Source organism: Netta rufina, assembly GCF_964035555.1.
Source record: "Netta rufina genome assembly, chromosome: 1".
Taxonomy (NCBI): Eukaryota; Metazoa; Chordata; class Aves; order Anseriformes; family Anatidae; genus Netta; species Netta rufina.
Genome location: NC_140123.1, coordinates 80,425,865 through 80,448,190, shown reverse-complemented (window position 1 = coordinate 80,448,190; position 22,326 = coordinate 80,425,865). Strand labels below are relative to the sequence as shown.

The following is a 22,326-nucleotide window of genomic DNA, read 5'->3' as shown; positions in this document are numbered from 1 at the left end:
ATTGTTTTAATTTTCTTGCTGATATTCATGTGGGTTGCTCACAGCATGTTTGTCAAGCATTGCCCTTTATATTAAGACACTGGGAAGTATGATAAAATACAAATGCAGGCTCCATAAAACCATATTCACAGCATATTTACATCTATGGCACTTAATATAATTAATATAGAGGACAGCAACAGTAGGGTGCATATATTCTATGTTCTGGTAAATTGCTGAAATTGTAGCAAGAGTTTGTATTTTGAATGTCTGAGGGTTAAGATGTAAATACTAGCCCCTTTGATACAGATAGGAGGAGGGTTGTGCATACTGGGCTGATAAGAAAAAAGAAAGTAAGATGAAACAAATAACCCAGTTTCTCAAGAAAAGAAAGATAACACTGTGCCCAAGTTCAGCAGCACTGATTAGCAGAATATACCCTCATTTACTGCTTCTGTATAGCCTAGACGTACATAGTCAAGTTCCATAATTAGTGCCCTCTGCTATAAGGATGGAGTATACATTCATTTCAGAATGGAGGGGAAAAGAGGAGGGGTGGGGGAAGATACTTTTTTCCACATAAAAGAAGCTACTGTGTTTCTGCTGCTCTCCACAGCCGGGTTCTGTAGGTGGCCATTTAAACAACAAAGGGAGTTCAAGGGTTCAAAACAGATTTCTGCTGCTTAATACCCAAGAATCTGCATTTTTAAACTCCGTCTCCCTGCTGTGCAATTATGTATGAATTTAAGACTAGCCGTTTTCTTATAAGAGGCTGTGTTGTGCAAGTGGGAGACAAAATCAGGTCACTCAATCATGAGAAGTAAATTTCCCCAACCAGCTGTTGTACTCCAGAGAGAGACAAAGAGAGAAAGGCAGACTTTATTCCCTCCTCAGACTAGTCCAATTTCTAATCATATCCTTTGGAGTTTGAATACCCCTTCCATCTCCCTTCAGACCCAGAATGGGAACCTAATTAAACCTTAAGTACTGCCGTGTAAAGACCAACACTGTTTTAAGACTTCTCTGAAAGAAAGGCTCAACCAAGACTGCCTCTGTAAAAATATGCATCCCCTGTTTAAAACAAGACACCTGCCCTCTCTGAGACTTCTGTGCCCATTCCAATCTCCCTCTTTCTCTTAGTTCCTTTTGAACATTTTATTTACAGTCATTTCTTTCCTGGGAAATGTTATACATCGGCTCTGTGTGATCACAGTGGCCCATAGGCACTGGAGGTTCTGTGGTCCCAGAGTAAGAGGCCTAGAGAAGAACAGACTAACACAAATAGCTGTGCTTTGCCCCATTCCTCACCTTAGGATCCCTCCAGCTGTTAGCAGAAACTCCTCCTGGGGCTTTGCATGGGCAAGAGAATCCACAGTACCAAAGGCTGGCCCAGGATGCAGCCTCCTTCACCAACTACCCTGGGACAAGCATCCACATATGAAGAAAGGGAATATTTTGTAACTTCCCACAGGATAAATAACAATAAACAACAAACAAAACAAACAACAGCACACACACACAAAACCAAAAAACCACCACAGTCTAGCTCCTGGTGTTGGACCAGAATGCACTGCTGGTGAACATCTTTGAGATAAAATGTCTATTGCTAAAAACAGCTGATTTCTCTTTGATAAAGAGACAAACCAATAAATAAAGTTAACAACTTTGCCACAAAGACATGGCAAAGGAAGAAAATCAAGCTTAAAGCATATGGCTATATGTGCTTTTCATTTGCTCCCAAGCATACCGTGTTATCATGAATAATAAAAGACATTTACGAGATTCAACCCAGGAAGAAATGACATTTCTGACTACCTTGGAGGTGGCTACTCTCAAACCAGCAGTCCACAACTGCTCTCTAGCAAAGATGTGGCCCAAGCCCATCTGCTGTATTTCCACCTGGCAGCTCTGCTCAGGGAACAGTTACACTGCACTGCACACATTCCAGGTGTGCTGCCACTGCCCCACACAAGATGGCTCTTCCAGTGCTCCAGGGCTCATTTGCTTTATGAGCATTCACTTTTTAGTTTCTGTGTTAAAAATAAATACTCTTGCACATTACCATTTATTAGGCATTTAAAAAAAAATCACTGTTTTCAGTGACCAAAAGTCAACAGCACCTATGCCTTGTTAATCAAAGCCTATTTGCAGAATAAATTAATGCCATGCACTAGAGATTACAAAGCTTATTCTGTTTAGCTTCAACATGTGCAATGCACTGTGTTAGATCAAACAGGAAAAACAAATCATAAAATGTGTTTTCCTGCCCTGATTCTCTGACACAGTCCGTGGTTTCAACCCTGACCCAGCGTTGTTCAGTGCTGAAGAGCTGTGGACTGATTCATGGCTAGTGAGACAAGCAAGAAAATCAATCACTGGATCACAGTAGTACTACCCTTTATCTGCAAATGAGAAAAAGCTTGGGTTTTGCCCTTTTCTTCCATATGCAGTAAAATACCAACGGCTGCAAAGAATCTTTAAAGAGAAATTAAAATGTATGAATAAGTCTATTAACTGAAGATATAACATTTTAAACTTACGGATGGATGGATACATAGCATTCCTGTATGTATCTATGGATTTTAGACATTACAGCTAAGATCACACTGTTCAAACTCTGCTAAGGACCACAGTCAAAGTGAATGCTTCACTATCCCCCCAGCTCTTCGCCTTGCTGGGATCACAAGGCTATGTTTTATGGAAATGGAAAAAGAAAAAAGGAATTTTGGAAACAATCTTTTTTTTTTTTTTTTCAGTCCCATTTGCCACTTCTCTGTCTGTAAGACACAAAGAGAAGCATGAGTGCATGGTTTACTGAAAACAACCTTTTTCTTCACTTATGCACGGAGGAAGTATTTTTCTCCCACAGAGGGCAAGTATCATAGGCTGCTTTCTGGGGTGAGGAGAGATCTCAGGTAGCCACAGGAGAGCCATTTGTGTATGACTGCTGCTGGAGTGTTCTCTCAAAATAAAAGCAAACTCCAACACTACAGGCCCAACTGGTACTGCTTCAGCAAAAGTCCCCGCAACAATAGCTGGGGGTCTGCATAACAGCTTCTCTCTGAAACCTTCATCCCTCAAGCACTTGGCAAGCTTCATTTTTCCTTGAAAGCATTTCAAGGTCTTCTCTTCCCCTGTTTAAAAGCTGCACCGGGCAGCTTTTCTATCAGCCCATTTTGAGAGAAAATTTTTGAGCCTGATGGAAAAGGAAAGCATCAGCTGTGCAGAGGCTGCTCAGGGCAGGCAATGGTAAAGTAAGGAGAGAAACTGGACCCAGCCAGACCCAGGACCCACCCAAAGTTATTTCATGTGACTGCAAAAAGATTGCAAGCCTAGCATTAGGAGTTCAGATGATAAATCCTTCCAGATGGGACCCATGCACTGCTGTGCTTTCTGTCCAATCTCCAGTTAAACAGAACTGGAGCCACAAAACTGCTGTCATCCCAGACATCTGTGGCAAACTAGCTCCTCTTTGAATTCCGTTTCAGCAGGTATTAAAAGGAAGGGATTGCTCTTTCAGCTCTTGTTAGTATTTTCATCCCATTTTGGAATTTGTCTATCATTTTTATCTTTTGATTAAGAAATGTTAATAAAGATTGATGGTCTCCCTGAGGAAAAACAGGTGAGATAGCGCAAGCTGAATTATATCATCCCAATAAATCTTCTTTTCAAAACAAACACAGCTTTCTCGTCTTGCAAAACACTGTTCTTTAAAGACCATACTTTGTGTTTTAATAAAGAAGAAGGTCTTTCAAGTGAGTTAACAATTAGCAAATGAAGATGGCAGCTAACCAAGATGCTCAGGCCTTTAGCTTTAGTCATTTGTCAGATTAATACATATAAATGAAGGATTCTGTAGTCTTCACTTACAATGGCTGAAGTCATCGGGATTAGACGGCACAATTAGCAAAGGCTGAAGCATTGAGCCCGGAGAAACAGGGAGGGCAAAGACAGAAACTGAAGAGAAACACACTCAGAGAATGCATGCGCATAAGGAGACGGCTGCCTGCAGCCTCATTCGAGTGGTGAAAGATACAGAGAAATAAAAGAGGCGTCCCAGAAACAGCTTATAAAAATAATTAGTGGCATGAAAAGATCTACAGATGGAGAGAGACTGAAGAGGTCTGATGTGTTTAATTTAGATATAAGGGCACATGAAAGAGGTACACAAAGTAATGAATAGCACAGAGAAGGAATTCCAGGATTCTTTAATTATCCAGCTTTGTAATGCAAGAACAAGTGAGTATTCAGAGAAATGAAACCAATTCCACAGAGTTCCCAGGCAATACACAGGTAACCTGTGGAGCTGCTGGCTACATTTCATCAGTGAGGACAAGAATTTAAAAGAATTAAACAACAAAATAATAATAATAATAAAAAAAAAAGCAAGCTCAGTTAATAGTAGCATGTGCAATGACAACATACGGAGTGAAAAAACTACACAGAAGAGCTAGAAATGCTGATGATTCAAGGGACCTGTCGAAACCAATCCTGCCTTCTCTGGGATAACGCATCATGTGTGGGCAGCTGTTACTACTTTCTACTACACTCCTTCTTGCACTTTTTGCTTGAGCCATCTGGTACCAGCCACAGCTTTTCTGATCAAAACTATTTTCCCGAGTACATTTTCCCCACTTCCACAGAAGAATAGGAAGAATTCTCCTTATCCCCCCCAGAGCCCTGTGCTGCTTCAGACTGCAACAGCCGAGGCATGCAGCAGCAGAGACCTGGGGCTGCTCCCACCACCACTACAGCAGGAACCCCTTGCATCCCATGTGGCTGCCCCCATGGCCCTGGAACACCTCTCTGGAAGCGTTCATGCCCCCTCCAGCAATAGGAAGGCTGGGGGGGGTCCCAAACTGCCCGTTGTTCCCAGGCATTTCACAGTTACTGGAGGGGCTGTGCGGGGAGATGTGCAGAGGAGGCCCTGCACGCTGCCCCACACCAGCCCCTGGGGAGCAGGGAGCCTTGGTGCAGCCCAGGCCATATGCAACAGGACAGCTTTTGCCTCCAGAGGGCAGAAAAACGTTAATGGAGACAATAACCCAGCTTTCTGTGACTGCTGGACGTGCCTGCTTCTCTCTGTGAGCTACCTCGGAGAGGGGAAGAAAGAAAAAAAACACAGAAGTGATTCATGAGGGCACGAAGCTTTGTCTGCCTGAATAATGAACTAACGGCTGGCCTTGCTGACAGCCCAGCATCCTCTTACAATCTCATCAGCCCCTGCTTTGTTCCCAGGCCCCGCTCAGGCATCAGCTGAGGAAGTTCATCCATCTCGGCGGTACACCGTAATGATAGCAAGGGTTAAATACCACTTACGCGGAGGTACAAAGGGCCGATATAATTTTATGTGAGGCCAGACAGCTGGTTTGTATAATTCCAGTTTTCACAGAGCATTCCCTTTCCAACTGCTATTTCTTTCCAGTGCGTCCCCTTAAAAAATAAAAAAAAAATAAAATCCCTGTGAGTTAATTCTGTTGTTGGAGAATGCCAGCGCGGCTCCAATTATCAGTGACACAATTCAAAGCTAAGTCCACTTTCAAACTCAGACCCAGGCTAAGGCACCAAGACAAAAATTCTTACAAAAGTCCTCCCTGTTGAATCATTTCAGGACAAGGTATGGATGTAGTTTTGTGCCTGTTCTGCTGAGTTTTGTTGTGTGCTTCTTTTTCCTTAAACACCATTGCTCTACCTTTCTAAGAGCTCCCAGATAAGAACATCTGTTTTTAAATAATCTCAGTGCTGCTCTGGAGTTTCTACAGTGTGCAGTGACATAATCAGCTGCTTTTTATTAACTTGGTTGTTTGTGCAACAGCATTGGTGAATGTTCATCCATTCATCGCTGCACATCAAGCAACTGGGGCAGATCCAGTAGCAGGAGTGTTCAGTGTTTGCCAATTCTGATACATCAGCACTATCTAGCAGCTAAATTATGCTTCCCTTGCCTGAGTAGGCAGGCACCGAAGACAAACACACATGCACTTGTTTACTGAATCATCCTTCCTAAAATGTGGAGACATGTTAACAGCAGAAAAAGTGAGCTGAAAACTAAGTGAACATTCAAGGTGCAGATGAATGACCCTTCCCTTTTCTCCCTTGTCTAAAAGATTCCCTCAAATCATGGGAAAGTAGCCTTTTCCAGGGATACCCCAGCAACACAAGTACAGGGTGGAACTGATCCCTAATGACTCCTGTAAACAGATTTTACACTATCACACACAGCTTTGCAAAGCTTTGAAAGACCATCCTGGAAGCTGCTGGGATTTCTCATGGAACATCAGCCAAACCCTGCAAAGAGCTGAGGGAAGGGGGCAGAGCAAAACAGGGTCCCAGACTGATTACTTGCTGCATGCTCCTCATGTCAGCTCACTACTTCAAGCCATTGGTATATGAACTCCTGTTCAGGACAGAGTGAGGACACTGGATGCCACTCTCCAACCCACAGCACAGGGCAGGAGCAATACCCAAAACCACAGGCCCAGGGTGTGCCACAGCAGCCCTCAGGGTCCAGAACTGAATGGTTTCATCGTCTCAACGATGTGTGTTACCACGCAAGGGAGAAAGCCCCTTCGCTGAACTTGGTCTGACTGACAGCCTACAAAAGGCAAATGGGATCTGTCTTCTCTGCAAGCCTTCATAACAGCTCAGAGCAGTGGAATCGGTGCCTATCCTCTTAGAGGCTAAATGAAAAAGAATGGTGCTTGAAGCTTTTAATCATGGCACCTTGAGCTCATAAATGCTTCAAAGACTGGATTATAGAGGGGTACACAAAAGAACTAGAAAATCCCATAGAGTCCGGTCTGATCTCTGGGACTGTACACTTTGTAACTACCCCTCTGAAAGCACTATCCTATCTGATCTGATCTGATTTTGACTCCCTACAATGACTGGATGTGGACAAGCTGCTGGGCTGCTATGAAGAAGCTGTGTGTGATGGAGTCAGGGGGTGCTTCAGCAAAAGGCAGGTCTCAATTTGTCCTACAGCACCTGATGATCTTACAGATTAAAAGCAGTTTTGAAATGCCTGGACCAAAGCACTATTGCTGTCCCTGCTGGAACCAAAAGCACCTTGTAATCATCTCACAAAATGGTTAGTTTTATAACAAGCCCTCTCCTCTACCAACCTCCCAGTGCGAATCCAAGTATGGGGAACTCCACGCACCCCCCCCCCCACCAAAATGAACAAAGCTGTAGATCCGGGTTTAAAAGGTAAGGAGGATCTAATTACACTTTACAAGCCACCTGCAGCTCTTGAGGAAACGACTATTTAATTGAATCATTCTTCTGAAATTTTCTCTAAAAAAAAAGGGGGGGGGGAAGAAAGAAAGAAAGATACTGACTCATTATGGTTTCTTTGATCCTTTCCAACACAAGCAGCTATATGAAGAAAGCAATTTTCCTTCCCTGAGTCCTCCCCTGTTTGTTTCCCGCAGTGTCAACCTGCTCCAGCAGGCAGTCCCGGCTCCTTCCACAACACTGCTCACCCTGCCCTCGCTCTCTGTTAAAGACACAGCAGTTCTGATGAAGCACCATCAGCACTACTGGGGAGGCACGCCTGCTGTCATGGCTAAAATGATTTCTAATTTCTACCTGGTCATGGAAAAGAATTATCATGGCAAGACATCGCTTGTGACTTCCCCAGCCTCTTCAAGGATTCTGGCGGAGAGCTGACACCTAATGCAACCCGCTCCAGCCAGCACTGCTCAGGAATCCCAAATAAATTCAATGTTCCTGAGTCCTTTTATGCTGTAGCATCCCTTTCTTGAGAGCCTTCATAGATATATGAACATTTAAATATTCTTCTGCTGGTGAATGTACCTACAGTACCTACACTGCCTCTACTGTGCTTATGAACTATAGAAGAAAAGGAAATATTAGCTTAATAATGCAGTAAGGTGATGGTACCAAAGCAAAGCTACAGCTTTCCATAACATTAGATTTACTATGTTAAGCTCTTAATACTATGAAAGATTAGCAATGACAGACTCTGTTGTAGACTAGCAAAAGCTATCTGCAATTCTTGCAACTTTCACATTAATCACATTTAAACATGCTGGTAACAGATGGGCATCATGGAGTGCTAGGTCTCTCACAAGCCAGTATTAACAAAAAGCATGTCTAGGAGATCTTGTGGCTCCTACAGATCAGAGAGATTGTATATGCATGCACTTTATTATTGGTTTTGTTGTATATTATCTGCAATTATTAGAAAAGCTCAAGTTAAATAGATGACAGCCTTCAGTATACATGAGTGGGAAGGCTCTATGGGTCTAGGGGGAGAAGAATCAAAATAAGACTACCCACGCAAAGTTCTTCCAGGTCCATACTTCATGTGCACAATGACGATTTTTCCATTATACAGGGAAAGCCTTAGATACCACACTGAGAGTTTTCCTCTGACTCTACTACCCGCACAAAGCTTCTCCCAAAGCCCACATACAAGCCCAAGCTGTGAAAAGTGCAATGCCAGACACCAGCCTGGTTGGACAGATAATGAAAATCCATCCTCCCCTTTCATTAGAGCAGATGTCAAGCTCAGTTGGCTCTTTCTGACTGAAGTTGAGAGCGCACCTGAAGGGAACTGCAACGTTAGCACTCGGCAGCCAGATAGAACACATCAGACATTTATTAAACTTCCCAGCACCGTTTTTTAATTAAACCAAGTCCCACGGTACAACCTCATCTTTACATGACTGTAATTAACCAGGACATGCTGTCTGTAACGTAAGAAAGCTCACTCTCTATGATCCAAGCCTCAAAAGAAAGATTGGTAACTGCAAAAACTTCAGTCCAACTTCAGGTTGATCCTCAAGGGGAAAAATCTGTGGCTCTCAGCAACAAGAAATCCTGCTTACTAAAGGAGGAATGGAATACCCCACCTAGAGGTATTACCTTCACTAGGGAAAATGGCATCAACAGCTGGAAGCGTTTGTCCATGAAGGACTGAAGCACTCTTGATGTGGAGAATTGTCAGTCCCGCAAATTGCTCACTGTTGACAAAGCAAGCCTGGGTAACTGTACAGCATCCACCACCAGAAAGACCAGCCCAACTCATCCTCATTCCTTGCGTGATATCACCCCTGAGGAGAAGGGATGGGCCTGCCACAGAGCTGAAGAACCGAGGCCTACAGAGCCCATGGCAGTACTCGTGCTTCACCCCATGGTGTTTAACACGAGTTAAGGGACTCATCCAAGCATGAGATCTATAAACTCCTCTGTTCAACAGCAAGAGACAAACCCGCCTTACAATGGGATGGATTGCCTAACGTTTAGAGTGATGGAAAACTGCCAGTTTTCCTGATGGAAAACTGCCCTGGCAGGAAAAACAGAGGAGAGACGCTGGTCGCCTCAGCTGGCTCTTCTAGGGTTCATGCAACTGCTCTAACACTCTCTTCCTTCCTTCCTTCCTTCCTTCCTTCCTTCCTTCCTTCCTTCCTTCCTTCCTTCCTTCCTTCCTTCCTTCCTTCCTTCCTTCCTTCCTTTTTTTTTCTTTCCTTTTTTTTTTTTTTTTGTAATTATCTCCCTGCTATGAACACAACAATCCACAGCAACATTATGGAAAAATTAATTATTGCCCTAACTTTAATGTTTCTTCAGCAGAAACTGAGGGAACAGACAGGGAGGGTACTTAGGGACCAACAGACAAACAATCTCTGTTTGATGCAGCTTTTTCAGGAGGAGTATGATCTCCAGATTCAGGCCCATTCTAAATAGAGCCCAGAAATATCCGAGCTATTTTAAACAAGCCGTGTTGTGTCATGCAGCTCATACAAACACAGATTCAGTGAGTGGTCTTTTCAGGAGGGCAGACAGCCTCCTCACCCGTGCCGCCCTGCTGCCAACTCTCCCCCCACGCAACCTCGCTGGCACAGCACCTTTGGAGGCTGAGCTACACCAAAGCAGGGCAACACCGCTGCCCATGAACATTGTGCAGGGGAGACTGTTGCCTCAGAAAGCTGCTGAGTTGCATAGGTGAAGCCAGTGAGAAACACCAGCTGCTCAGCACCCCTGAAGCTATGAAGTGGCATGTCAAGAAAGGGGAGGTGGGAGACATTTCCCTCGCTATAAATGGCATAGGAAAGCAGGAACGAAAAAGGGTGCAGGACACCAGACAGACCTCTGACCTGGTTTCCCCATCAGTATGAAACCAGGCTCCTCAGACCCCAAATTCACAATGAGACCTGCAGAGTCACATCCTGGTGCCCCCAGGGTGCTTGGGCAGGAGAGCACAAGCATGAGGCTTCCAGGGAGTGGGGTTCAGGTGACACTCACAGCTGACATCCACAGCTCCAAAATGCAACAGAAAAATGTCTGGACAGGTTTGGAAAAAAAATAAAGATCAGGTAGGCTTTCACATAGCTCTACAAGGTTGTAAAATGTTCCTGTGGTGCAATCAGGACATGAAGTAGTAGAGAGAGCTGTGTGTCACACAGATGAAAACGTTCTTGGTATATAATTTAACATCCTCATGCCCAAGTACTATGGTCTGAAAGAAACAAACAAAAACTACTTTGACACAGCAGATATATCTTGGACCAAGAAGTATTGAAGTGTTGGCCAAAGTTTGACTCAGCCAGCTCCAGCCTCCAGTACTAGAGCATTTAATTATGTTATCCAGCATTCAGCTCTAGGGATCTGTCCATCTGGCTCATGCCACAAGAATCAAGAAGCTGCAGAAGAACAGACTGCAGCAAAAAAGGTCAGCATGTGCCAACTTCTACAGAGACGTATTTAAACAGGCCCAAGGTTGGACTGCCTCAAAAGGGAACAGAGGAGACATTTCTATGAAACAGTAAATATGAGTGTACAACATTCCGTAGGTGAATCTGCAAACTACGCTGTACACTTGCATCACTTTACTTTTCACTTTCCCATCTGTTCTCTTCGAAGAATTAATTTAATGAACTAGGCTGAGGTTTTCTACATTTTAATTTTTCAATTCTTGCTGTAATATAGTGGGAGCAATTGATTCAAGAGCAAAGGCTTCACTTCTGCAAGTCAGAATAATAAGAACAAAAAATCATCATCATTCCCACATCCCCGAGCAAGATGTACCCTATTTCTGGGGCAGGATCACCCATTACATCCTGATGACGATTTTGCAACAATATCACAACAACCTCTCAAGGCTGGATTAATCTTCCAGTGTGAGAGGGATGGGAAGGGAAGAAAGTGACCTCCACCACAAGATGCTTTTGGACACAAAGTCAAAAAGGCAAAGAATGAGACACATCAGTTACCTTTGACTATTAACTTTGTAATAAGGGCTATAATACTGAATATTTTCCCCATGTTTTCAGCACTTCACTGCTGATACAGCTGTAAAAATTCTTCTCCCCTCTATTAAGCTTCTTGAAGCTCAGTGACCAATGTTATCTTGCCCAAATTTTCCACTCATCTTCCTCCTTTACCTCTGTGTATACAGACAGTTAAAATGGTGTTTCTCTTCCAGTGACACACAGGATTTTGAGGAAGAAAATGCTGTCCAAACCTCTTCAGTTGCAACTATTGTTAGGAAAGGTCTGCATGCTGGTTCGTTTTATGGCAATGGAATCCTTTAGTCTCACAGTGCTAGATGCTGCTTGTCAGGCCAGACATACGGCCAATCAGCAAGTCAAATTCCAGAAAGGAAAAAAAATAATCTCTCTGAGCTGAAATATTTTGCACTTCCCTCTCATTTCCTTTAACGAATTGCCATTCTGATGGGTTCTTCAGCACAGCACCTAGGAACAAGGAGATAAATGAAAAATACCTCTAATCTACATTAATAATTTGTGTTAAGTTCCACTTGAACAATTTCATAAATGAATAGCCACATTATAGACGTGGAAGGTAGCTGTAATGTATTTGTTCACTTGCAGACCCAACACTCCTCGAACAGGGGTGCTGCTCATTTCCACCCTGTACCTGTAGGCCAGAACAGGCTGCCCAGGCCCATCTCCAGGCAACTTCTGAAGACCTCCAAGGAGACCCTACAGCCTCTCTGGGCAGCCTGTGCTACTGGGAGGTGTCCCTGCCCATGGCAGAGGGGTTGGAACTGGATGGTCTTTAAGATCCCTTCCAGCCCAAGCCATTCTGTGATTCCATGACCTGCATTCCAACAAGCAATGCTTTGCCACTCTTGCTCCAAAGGGATGGCTCACAAGCCCTGGGTACCAACTCACACCAGCTGAGCTGCTGCTTCCTCCCAGTGATGGAGAGCTAACAGCAGACCTTCAGGTGAGCCTGCTCATTCTCCATTAGGAGGATTTTGTCCAGAACACAGCTTATCTGTCCTCTGTCTGGGCACCAAGCTGCATCAAGCCTGTGGGAGCTATAACAGTGGCCAAAAAATATTGCTGAAATCATGAAGTAGTGATACTTATTTTAGGCTATTAGCAGAGTAATGACAAGATGATTGCCACAGAATATACTTCAGCTAGAGCACAATTTCAAAGTAAAGGAACTTAAAACAGTGATTTTAATGTGCTAGCCACAATGGATGCATTTATAATGTCTATTAAAAGCAGGTTACGTTTGGGGGATGGTGGTTAATTAAATATTAGCAGGTTATCAGTAGTTTATTAACTGAACAAGACAGCACCACATTAAAGATAATCAATAGAGAATAAACCACAGCCATAAAAATTAACACTGCTCATTCTCACGGTGAGAGGGGGTTGCCTTTACTGTTAAAATGGAGGTAAACAGTGAAGGCGCAGGTGTGTCCTTAATGAAACCATCATGAAAAAAGATGCAAAATATAGGGTGACCCAAAATGAAAGTCATTCAAGGCATAAGTTGTCCACCCCCCTAAAAAGAAGAAAAAAAAAAAAAAAAAGACTAAAATTGGAAAGAAATAATCAGTAATTCTAGAGGGGAAAGAGGAACACGAACAAGCAGTTTTGCAAGCAGCGGAACTAATGAAGCCTGGTTTTCTCCAGCTTTTATGTTGTACAGAGGACTGACTTTCACATTGAAGAAAATGTGAGCTCCAACTGGAGCACATTTTTTTTTTTTTTAATCGGGTTGGAGCATTTATAGTGGATTCTTTCCCTGTGGATTTTCTGGTGTCTAATAAGGAACAAGCCCATCCTTCAAATGCAGCAGCAATTCTGTTCTCTCCTTTACCTGGCAGCCTCTTTTATGATTCCTATCCTGTGGCAATGTAGTTGAGCTTGTAGTTGAATAACAGATACAAAATTTCTGAATGGCTGCTGTGAGATACATAGGTATGCCCACCTCCTCCCCTGTTACACACTCACAGAGTGTGCTATCCCTTAATTCTTGTTTCAGTAAGAAACCAGGCTAAAAGCTGTGTTGTCAGAATAATCCATCCTACAGGGAAAATTCAGCTTTGGCATGCTGTGTGCAAGACTTCATGCAATCTGTTGGGGAGACCAAGACTTCAGGTTCAGTGAGGGAAATGGAGTTGGGCAGTACCCTCTCCTTGGGCCCATTTTGATTTGCATGGAAAGTGTTTAATCATAATTAGTCTCTCACTTCACTTAAAATTAATTCACTCCTTATCATGTCTCACTAAATACCAGCCACAGTGAAATGCGTACCGTGTTACAAAAAGCATGCCTCTCAGCATCACAGCAAGTTACTGCTGCCTATCCTGATCACCATCAGCAAGATCTCATTTCTGCAATCACAGGCAGTCACAAACTGGAGAGAACAATGCTTGGTAGTAGCTTTTCTGAAAACAAAACCAAAACACACAGGCAAAACAGAGCATCCATAGAGAAACCAGTTTTGCCTTTAAAGCAGTCCAAAGCCTGTGCCAAGAGAGGAATTTTTCAATGCACCCCACATAATTCATTCCCCAAAATGACTTGCTTGGTTCACGGCTCCAAGGAGAAGGATCAGCACCTTCTCCCCTCAGCGTGCCCTCCCTCCAGGCCAGCTTAAAGGTCTTTTCAAACATCAGCAAGCTAACAAAAAAACTTTGAGAAGGCAGGGGAAAAGCTGCAGAGGCCCGAGCGAGCTATGCATATTTATAGCACAAACACACCGCCCCATGCTCATTCTCCTTAATCACATGCACACGCTAGCAAGACAGCTCCTCCGAACTTTCTCAGGGACTCAGCCCGAGTGGCTATAGCTCAAAGTCCAACTGCCTCCATGGCTGAAAAGAAAGGGAAACCCACAGTGGCTTTGTAAGAATTACAGTGATCCCATTAAAAATTTAAAAAAAAAAAAAATGCCTTTCTCTGCTGGGACTTAACATGGCAGTGCCACACAGCACTCATTGAATCTAGCAGCATTTCAAGCACACAACTCCTGGTGTAATTAAACCATGGGCTTAATTAGGTTCCCATCACTATTGCTTTCTTCCTGCCTTCAGCCAAGAAGGCATAAGAAAAGATTGTCCAATACAGATACTGCAATTTAAAGTCTCAAGTTAAGAACACAGTGGGTGTATATCTCGTATAAAATCTACCCTAAAAACATGCCAGTTGTTAAACTAAGCAGCGCATTAGAAGCAGTTAGATATAATGAAAATGGAAATGGAAAGTATGCTGGGGAGATGCTTCAGCTCAAAACAGCACACACTGTATGCTATCTTTTATTTTAATCATGCTCTAAGCCCTGCCTTTTTGAACTTTTTATAAATTCCGCTATCTCCCTTTGCAGTTACTTACATATTGGTGTATAAATTCAAAGACGAGAAGCAATTAGGAATGAAGCTAAGACTCCCTCTCTTGATGCTAATACATCAAAGGAAGTGAAAAACCTCCCCCCCCCCCACGCACACACTCAGTAACACAGAGAGCTTCTGCTCTTCACAGCCTAATAGCTCGAGTAGCTCCAGTGGAGAGTCTGATGTCAGATTCCGATTACACGGAGATGCCAAGTGATTGGAGAGAGCAGCTTTTGAAAATCCCAGCTCTCTGATTCAGGAGACCACACAGCTGTGTGGCGATGCTTTTAAAATGCACGTGTGTATTACTCCCATGAGCTGGTCGTATTTTTTTCCCCACTTTGGGCATCTTAACGTTGCTTCCAGGAGTTCCTCGTGGCTCTCTGATTTGGGTGCGGTACACCTAGGCGTGCGTGAAGGAAATGTGTCAGACTGGGGGCTCTTCAAACAGCTGGCGCTACCCTGCTGAACCAGAAGAGCAGTTGAGTGGCACCGTTATACCAGGTGCCATATATTTATACTCGCCTCCTGCAAATCGTTCCCTCAGTCCAAGGACATTTGAGAATTACGCAATAGGGTTTTTGGAAACACTCCAGGCCCTTCATCTTTCATAAAGAGAAACCACCATCTTTTATGTGTGTGAATAAACAGGTGAATGACCTTCCCACGTCCTCAGTAAGTTATCAGAGCCTGCTTGCTTCTTAATCTCCAGATCTCGCCCGTATCAGCAGGAGGAACCAACCGAAAGTGGGAACGTCACTGCTGATTTCACCGGAACACTCGTCTCACATCTCCATATACATCAAACTATAAAAGATCTCAAACAGAAGCAGGGAGTTTTAAAGGGGCTTTGTGAAGTATTCGTGTTATGTCACCAGATCCACAGTAAGTGCAAGCGTCTTACTGGCCTGGTTCCATTTTCTCTGCAGTCCTACTCCTGGGTAAATGAGACCTCACTGATCTTAAAGGAGTCAAGTTGTTTCCACCTGTATTTCAATAAACGCCCAGGAGACCCTTGTTTGGTGCATGAGTATGGGCCAGAAGGAAGTTCCATTAATGGCTACGATACTGCGCAGCTCTGTGGCTGCAGTGAGGTGGGATTCCAGCTTTGGCTATAACTGGATGTCAGGTCTTCTGTCGGGAAGGCTCTCCATCTAGCAACAAAAGTCCTCAAACATTTCAAATCTCTTACATCAGTTTAAGTATTGTTTGTGGGATGGAAAGCAACTACAGGAAGGTAAAGGCCTTCTATACCATGCCAGCGGAAGACCAAGTAAATGCAATTCAGCAAAATTCCTGAAGATTTACATCTGTTTAACAGGGAATGGCTTCAGAGGAAAACCACAGCCACCTGCTATTCATCTGTTACCAGTTTGTACCAGGTTAGCAAGTCTACCTGAGCACTGAGCTCTTGGAGCCTTTCCACTGATGGTCCCACTGACCTCAAGAGGACAAAGGGTTTTATACCCTGCTTTTATCTGCAAAGATGCCAGAGTCTGCTTTACACCAGTCAACGTGACTGAAGGTGACAACAGCTTCGAAAGCACTATGTCTCTGCCAAAGAGACTTGACAAATTTCCTCCCCGTATGTTCTATCACGTACTAAATGGATGAGAAAAATCTCTCAACCCCAGGCTCCGTACGGTCATGCTCTTGTGTAAAAGGTTTTCTATCGCTACTCTGTAAACAAAGATAAGGAATCTTTTTCCTAACTGACGGCGCTCTATCTAATGTCATGGGCAAGGTACAAATGGGATGCTTAAGTTAGCAGGTTTTTCCTCCTACATTTCTTTGTTGTTCTGACAGTAGTAAAAGGTAAACAGGAAAACCAATGGTTTGGCCTCCCACTCCTGCAGACTCTTGCTAACTTGACACCAGCCCTCTGCAAGAAGCCAAGCACTCAGGAAATTATCCAACTTTCCCACACCCACAACCCGGGTTATTTGCGTTAATGGGAAAAGTACAGTCAAGTGCACCAGACAGTAGTGCTCTATGAAACAAGCAAATAAGTGACAGCAAGCACAAAACCTAAAAAAAGAAAAGAAATTAAAAAAAAAAAAAAGCACCAACAAAACCCCCCAAAATAAAAAACACACATGGAAAAAAAAAGAAAACAGAAAAGAGCCCTCCTCCACTTTCAAAAGGACAAATGAAGAGGCTGTGTCATTCCATCTGGATGGGTGCAGGCAATTGATTACTACATCCATCGTACAATTCTGTTTTTCTTCGGAGGTTTTGTTATGCACCCGATGAAGACTTGCCAGTGAATATGATTTCGATGTACAAAGAGAGCTGTGAATACATTCTCGTGCTTCATGTCCCAAACCACATTAGCGCATGCTTCTGGAAGTGTAGCTACCCTTACACACAGATGCGCTTATGCACTATAAAGCACTACAATACAGGCTTAAAGGAAACTAGAAATCTACTCTCATTTGTTTCCAGCAGTACCAGAGACACTTTTGTGTAAATGTATTCAACCTGTGGGGGTCTACAGTTGTGCCTCAGCACAATAGGAAATCCGTACAATGGAAACTGCACTTTGAAATCCCTGGGATTTTGCGAAGCAGGGATAAAGTGCAGCACTTGCCTACCCAAGCTGCACTTGCTTCTTTTTTCTTACAATGGGGCACCTACTCTTAAAGTCTTCTGTACTCTCCTGAAGATCTCTGCAAGCGTGACCACCAGCAGTTAACCTGGGGTGGCCTTATGATGGAACCAGGGTGCAGGTTTCTAGGCTCAGCTGGCACTGAGGTTTCAGTGCATTAAGCCAAGAAGGAGGAGAGGCATGATCTGCTGAGCTTTGGATCCAACCTATGTTTTGTAAAAATGGTAGAACTGCAGCAGAAAGCAAACCAAAACCTTACAATTGATTAAACATTTCCCCTGCAGTGTTCAAAACCCGAACAGAGGAGCACTATATCAGTGTGTAAAAAATAAAATAAACAAACAACAACAACACAACAATCTAAAAATCCCAAAGAAACATACCAAAAGCAAAAGTGAAACTAGCCAGGCTGTTCCCAGTAACTGACTTCAATGAAATAGAATAAATTAATGCAGAGCCTGAAATGATAAAGAACCAGTTCACAGCTGTCCTTTTTATCTCAATCCTGTCACTTCTGTAAAGAAAAGTATCGGGGAGCTCACCACAAAGGTGTGGGGACCTCTGAGGGACACAGTAACACAGGGGATGCCCACACTCCTAAGCAGCTGTATTACTAAATGTGAGCACTTAGGAAAATTGGGAATGGAAAAGTGGTGCAATGAAGATACAACAAGCAACTGCTGGAAAGGAGACAGCCTTCGGGAAGATTTGCTTCTGGTAACACATTGATGCTTTCAGAAAAAAAGCCTGGAATGCATGGAATTCTCTGGGATGCCAGGGTGCAAACATGATCTTGTTAACCAGGGCTTGAAAATCTGCTGCCCAGTCACTATTGATTACTCAGAAAGCAAGATAGCTGACCTCGTCAGGTTCTGAGAAGTACTGTGTTCCACTCAGACTGCCAGATCTGAAGGAATCGTCTCTCCAAGTGCAGACAGAGGCAGTCAGTCCCAAGCATACACACGAATCCAGCACTTCTACGGTTCTGCGTTACCACGATTATGAAACTACTATCACACTGCTCATTTCTCTTGCTGTTAATAAGAAAACTCGAAGCAACAGCAAGACTGACAACAGTCATGTTATTCCCACATGGTTCTGCTTTAGAAGCAGACCCTGGAGCTGATCGTGATGAAAAGCAGCGAAGTACTTAGAGTGGCAGAAGGGCAAAGCAGTTAGTTCAGGAGCTGAGCAGGAAAACATTTCTCACCCTTGTTTCTCTTCCAGTCAGAGGGTGGGAAAGGATTCATATTTGCAAGATGCTAGCTGGCCAGAGGCTTGTAAGAAAGATGAAAGGACCAGCAGCATCTGGGAAGGCAGGGGTGAGGAACCCAGAGTTTTTGAAGATGACCTGCTTGTGACTGCCCAGAATCTGTCCTTTATTGTGCCTAGCAAGTTCTCCAATCACACTTTCCGAACGGTGCCCGAACCAAAAGAGCAACACATAAGTAAATCCCTCCAACAGCAGCTCAGCAAAGCAGTTCAAGCACTTTTCTTAGAGCAAAGCATACCCAGTCTTGCAAATCTTTACCACTTCAATAGCAACAAAGCTGAGAATGGAAAGTCCCCAGGAAAACAACAGCCACGGTGATAAGCATTACTAGAAAAACGCTGTTATTAATTCATTTCAGTTTTCTGTTAATATTCCCTGGATCCAACACCAGTGTTTTATATGAATGCAACAATACCTAATTTCTGTTGTAAAATATGCCATTATGACATGAAATTGTACAATACGCTATTTTCAAGAGAGCTCCTTTCCCGACCTCCTTCCCCTTGGTATCATTGGTATCATGTCTGTTACTGCCACGGACTGGATCGGGCTAAGGGATGCCCTCTGTAACCACTGGCTCCATTAGCTGCTGGGATGGATCTGTCCCATCATTTCCTTCTCCTTGCCCAGACCATCCCTTCATCACAGGAATCCAGCTGGCTTACGAAGCGCGGAGAAAAAGGCCTTCAAATGTCACGGCTCAGTATCTAGGGCACGTCTGGTAGCATTACTCTCAAATCACTGTGCTGCAGTTGGCGTGATAACACCAAGAACATCTCACTGTGGCGAGATAGCCCAGTAGTTTGTAACCTAGAACTTAAAAAATGTACATGTGGGCCGTGCTGCTGTTAGGCTAACATGCCAGTACGCAGAACCTCAGTAAATATGCCGAACAGACCAGCACCTCCAGGCTTCAGGTACGTAACAAGTTCAGTGCCACCATTACAGAGAGGATACGGGTACCTACCACCACCTTGCTCCATGTGGCGTGAGCCCAAATCCCCAGTTGGTTCTGATTTGCTCTTAGTAGTGGTACTTGGACCCAGCAACCAAAAGGCAGCCCCGAAGCCACCTCACTGTCCCCACGTTTGCTGCTGGATGTGGAAGTCAGCATGCCTTCATGTGAGGCTGGTAAGGTAAGGCAGACCTGAGCTTGCTCTGTTGCTTTGAAGAGAACAAATGGGTCCTGTGACTGGAGTGAAATGCTGCCAGGAATGAAATGTGTAGGCACTTCATGCTTAAAACAAACATTAGCACAGTTTTGCTGAAAGTAACAATGAAGGAGGAGGTGTCAGCCTAGGAAGGAGAAAGCATGCTCTCGTTACACGCCACAGCAAGGATGGGCAGCTTCCTGCCAGGCAGCTCTATCAGGCCCTCGGGAGCACAGAGCAGACTGCAGGCCAAATGGAGGAGCTGCCGTGGACATGTACAGATTTGGAGGATGAGAGGAGAAGACTTGCAGCATGGTGCAGCTCAGCTCCAGGCTCCCAGCTGCAATGTCCAGCTGCAGCACCACACAAGTGCAGCTGTCCTGGTCCAACACCGGGTGGGGAAGAGGAGCAGCCAGAGCGTGTGGCAAGTTGATGAGCCGTGCCCACTGGCTGGGTGCGGAGACTTGTCACGCTTCGGGCACGTGCAGCACAGTGCGATGAGGGCTGGGCGATGTGCCTGCGAGCAGCTGCACAGCTGGAGGCAGGACACACACCTACGGGAGGACGGGCAGCAGCACACGGCAGCACCATGCAGGAGCCCCTGGCTAGCCAGCCCGAGGGATATCTGCAGCAAGAGCAGCAGCACTGCACTGCACGCTGTGCTGCATGCAGGGGAGAGGAGAAGCAGCAGCCAGACCGCAGGAGATCATAACTAAAAGTGAAAGATTTAAAGGAAAACAGAAAATGAGCATAAATGCGGACTCTGCGTTTATCATCTCAGGGGAAAAGCCAGGCTCTCCAATTAAGCGCATGACATAGCTGTGCTGTAATACCACGGTTTTGCACTGTGATCTGAAAACAAGCCGCACTTGCAGAACCCACAAAGCAAAATAGCCGTGTGGATTAGACGGGGTAAGCTCTGCTCTCGCTTCCATTAGCGTGTGCGCGCAGCTACTCGGCTCCGAAGACTTGCAGATGCGAACGTGATACGGGGAGTTTCATTTCCTCAGACAGTTCCCTCACCACACCGGCCAGCCCTCCTGCTCACCGCAGTTTCCAATCACAGCCCAGCTCTCTCCTCTGACTGCACGCTAGTCCTGAAACCACAGAAAGCCTCCGTCGGGCTGACCTGGAGTTGATGTATGTTAACGTATCGTCGGCAAAGTCATCGTGCAGCTGCCCAGGATCTAGTTTAAACAGCTCCGAATACCTACGGCTCGGTTTTGTTAATCAGTACAGCTTCGCTGATCCTAGAAGAGTTACTTCTCTTCCACACTGCCCCGAAGGGGGGAAACGCAGAGCAGGATTTTTTAAATGGCACGTTCATTAAAACCACCTAGAAGGGGGCACGCTCTCGCTTACCCCGGTGTAAACCCACCTCCTTACACCCACCAGAGATACGCGGGATTTTGAGGGGAGTAGCAGAAAGCAGAAAACTGAGCCAAAATCCCCTTTGAAGCCACTGCTTTTTCAAAGCCAGACATTAGGAGGGCAGGATTGGCACCGATCTGTGCCGCTCCGGACCTCCGGTACCCAGCCCTACCTACGGAGAGCAGACAGTCGCAAGCGCTGGGGAAGCGTCTGCGTCAGTGAGAGCACAAAACCATTAGGCTGCTGTAAACACGAGCAATGTTCAGCAGAAATCAGCAGCTGCTAGCACTACGCAGCCTGTCACCGCTTTTATAGCCCGGGTGGAGAAGCCAGCAGCAGGATCCAAGCCCTCCACGCTCATAACAGAGGCGGCGGATCGCCCTCATCTTTCTCGTCCCCTCCCTCCCTCCCCGGCCGTTCAGGGCCACTCTTGGCACAGACACAAGTCATTAACCAAACTTCCTTATTTTACATGGCAAGCCGCAGAGAGACGAGGTGCTTTGGGCATTGCTGCCTAACGGGGTGGCCGTTTCAGCTTCAGCCCTTAGGGTTTCGACCTCCGAAGGGGCAAACATCCCCCTCGGGGATGGGGATCCGGCCAGCAAAGGGGGGCGCAGCAGACCACCCCTCCCGGCCGCCTGCGCCCCATCCTCGCCCCCTCCCCGGCGGGCAGCCCCTTCCATAAGGCTCCCTGCGAGCCGAGCCGAGCCGAGCCGAGCCGAGCCGAGCCGCGCTACTTACGCACTGCCTCCTGCTTGGGGTCGAGGCCGCGCACGGCCCCCTGGAGGCCGGCGATGCGGCCGTGCAGCGCTCGGACGCGGCGGTGGGTGCCCTGGATGTCAGCCTCGACCTCCTGGAAGAGGGTGCAGGCGTGCCGGGCCACGTCGGAGAGCTGCCGGAGGATCCGCGACAGGGCCACGTTGCTGACGGCGCACAGGTCCAGCACCATCAGCACCGCCGCCGCCGCCTCCTCGCCCGCCGCCCCCGGCTCCCGGGGCTCCGCCGGGGCTCCCCGGCTCTCGTCCGCCCGGCACAGCCTCTGCGGCTCCACCGTCCTCTTGGCGAAGGGCATGGCCGAGCAGCCCCGGCCGGGGATCGCCGCCCTGCTCTCCGCTGCGCTCTGCCCCGCTCCGCGCCCCGCCGTGCGCTCAGCGCCCGCCGCCCATCGCCTGGCCGCGGCCCCGCACGGGGCTCCGGGGCTGCGGGCGGCCGCCGGGCATCCGCCGCCGAGGGGAGCCGGGGACAGCCCCCCTCGCCTCGCCCCGCTTCGCCTCTGCCGCTCTCCCGCAGCGCCGTGCCGTGCCGTGCCGTGCCGTGC

General features: G+C 45.9%; 1 protein-coding gene across 1 annotated transcript in view; it reads right to left on the bottom strand.

Moving 5' to 3' along the window:
- Positions 1–22,080, bottom strand: part of NHS (NHS actin remodeling regulator) — a gene marked incomplete at both ends in the record, with an annotated part of 240,534 nt that extends 218,454 nt beyond the window's left edge. The window contains one exon of the mRNA XM_084302142.1: positions 21,750–22,080. Coding sequence (XP_084158268.1) covers positions 21,750–22,080 — 331 coding nt within the window. The remainder of the gene's footprint in view (positions 1–21,749) is intronic.
- Between the last annotated feature and the right edge of the window lie 246 nt (positions 22,081–22,326).